The following is a 1,946-nucleotide window of genomic DNA, read 5'->3' on the forward strand; positions in this document are numbered from 1 at the left end:
GTACGTAAGTAAGTAAGTAAGTAAGTAAGTAAGTAAGTAAGTAAGTAAGTAAGTAAGTAAGTACGTACGTACGTAAGTAAGTACGTACGTAAGTACGTACGTACGTAAGTAAGTAAGTAAGTAAGTAAGTAAGTAAGTAAGTAAGTAAGTAAGTAAGTAAGTCAGTAAGTAAGTAAGTAAGTAAGTAAGTAAGTAAGTCAGTAAGTAAGTAAGTCAGTAAGTAAGTAAGTCAGTAAGTAAGTAAGTAAGTTGATCTTTTAGGCCAAAAAAGAAGCTAACTGAATTTATTCTGTTTCTTACCATCTGTTTCACTCATTCCAACCATGTCCTTCCTCACCCTCTTCTTCTTACGTTTCGGTGCCGGAAGATCTGAGTAAAATTATCAGTAAGTAAGCGAACTGAATCAGAGAGAAGAATTTGGAAATGTGTTGGTGACAACTTTGGACCCACCTGTTGCTTCCCCGCTTCAAAGCAGAAGGGAAAAAAAAAGCAGAGTTTAGTTAGAATATCTCTCTTTATTTGACAGAAAGAAAGAAAACATTCTTTTATTCCTACCTGGACATTGGAAGTGTTCGCTGTCCTCGCTGAGGACACAAAAAGGCACAGGTCACTTTTCTTCCACTTTCATTCAAAAATGAACAAAGTAGCAACAAGAGCTTGTCAATATGTTTCATTCAATGAATTAGCAAAGACTCTGCGGGGGGTTTAATATCAGATTATCACATTAATGAGCATATAATCTGAAACTGAATTTGACTGTCAAATTAAACACATGCAAACATGATCTACTTTGAATAAAATTCCTCCTGTGTTAAAAGTCACTTTTTACTGTTACACGTTGCAGTTTTATCCTGAATCATAAAGAAAAACATGTCTGAATTAGGAGCGAAGTTGTATTAAATTCAGGAGACCCTTGAAGTTAATTTATCAAAACTTTCATCTGATAGTGAAACATAAACGTGTCATTTTTATATTAGAACAAAAATGTTCCTAGTTTTATTTTGCTAACCTATCGTGGATTTTTATTTATTCAAAAGAACTAGGAATTGACTTTTAAAAACTACATGTATAAAGAGAATTTTACCATTGCATCATTTAATAGTTCATTAATCAAACATATACGTTTTGTCCCATCAAACATAGTTTAAATAAGATTATCATTTATTTTATTTAAATTATTTCTACTGTAAATAATGATACAAGACAAAAAGCAATAAGTTTACTAGTTTTTTCAGTGAAATTTCTTACAAAAAAAAAGGAAAGCACATTAAAAAAAACACAAACATTACCATAACACCTGAACTGGTTTGGATTTTTATTATTAAAACTCAGAGCTTCTCATTTGGGATAAAATCTAATGAACAGTCAAGATGATTAAAAATAATAATAATAATCTTACCATTGTCTCTCTGGCCATTTCAATAAAGAATGAAGTCAGAGTGTAGTACAGCAGCACGACATTCTGACTGTTAAATCCTCAGCTAAATCTGTCAGGACTGAGGATTACTCAGGGGTCAGAGGTTGGACAAATCCAACCTTTTCCAAAGACTTGTGTGTGACTGTTTGTTTGAGACAAACACAAAGCGTGTGCATCGCTGGAATCTGGTTTAATCTTTCTAACTACACCAGTTTGGCACCATTTTGTTCCTGCTTTTAATCATTATTTTAGGTTTTGACAGTCAGTTATTGACTTAAATATCACTAGACTGAGTCCCGCCCATCCTGTCCACTGGTGTCTGTGACAGTATGGAGGAGCAGAAACAGACCAAACAGGACAACAGCTCACAGCAAACATAGAAACTAATAGATAAACAGCAGCTGAACTGGATCTGTTTCACAGATTATCTGTCATGTTTTTACAATAAATTAATAATTATGTTAATTTCATTCATCAATCATAAAAAACAGCAGATTTATACCAGAAAAATATATAATTTATAAGTAAC

General features: G+C 32.8%; 1 protein-coding gene across 1 annotated transcript in view; it reads right to left on the reverse strand.

The window, feature by feature from the left end:
* LOC106534235 (transmembrane protein 237B) overlaps positions 1–1,946 on the reverse strand; it is a 9,725-nt gene that overhangs the window by 6,166 nt on the left and 1,613 nt on the right. Inside the window, exons 3-5 of the mRNA XM_014030810.1 lie at positions 556–584; positions 451–464; positions 301–369 (exon numbers count right to left, since the gene is read on the reverse strand). Coding sequence (XP_013886264.1) covers positions 301–369; positions 451–464; positions 556–584 — 112 coding nt within the window. The remainder of the gene's footprint in view (positions 1–300; positions 370–450; positions 465–555; positions 585–1,946) is intronic.

This window comes from Austrofundulus limnaeus, unplaced genomic scaffold (genome assembly GCF_001266775.1).
Source record: "Austrofundulus limnaeus strain Quisiro unplaced genomic scaffold, Austrofundulus_limnaeus-1.0 Scaffold1120, whole genome shotgun sequence".
Classification (NCBI taxonomy): Eukaryota; Metazoa; Chordata; class Actinopteri; order Cyprinodontiformes; family Rivulidae; genus Austrofundulus; species Austrofundulus limnaeus.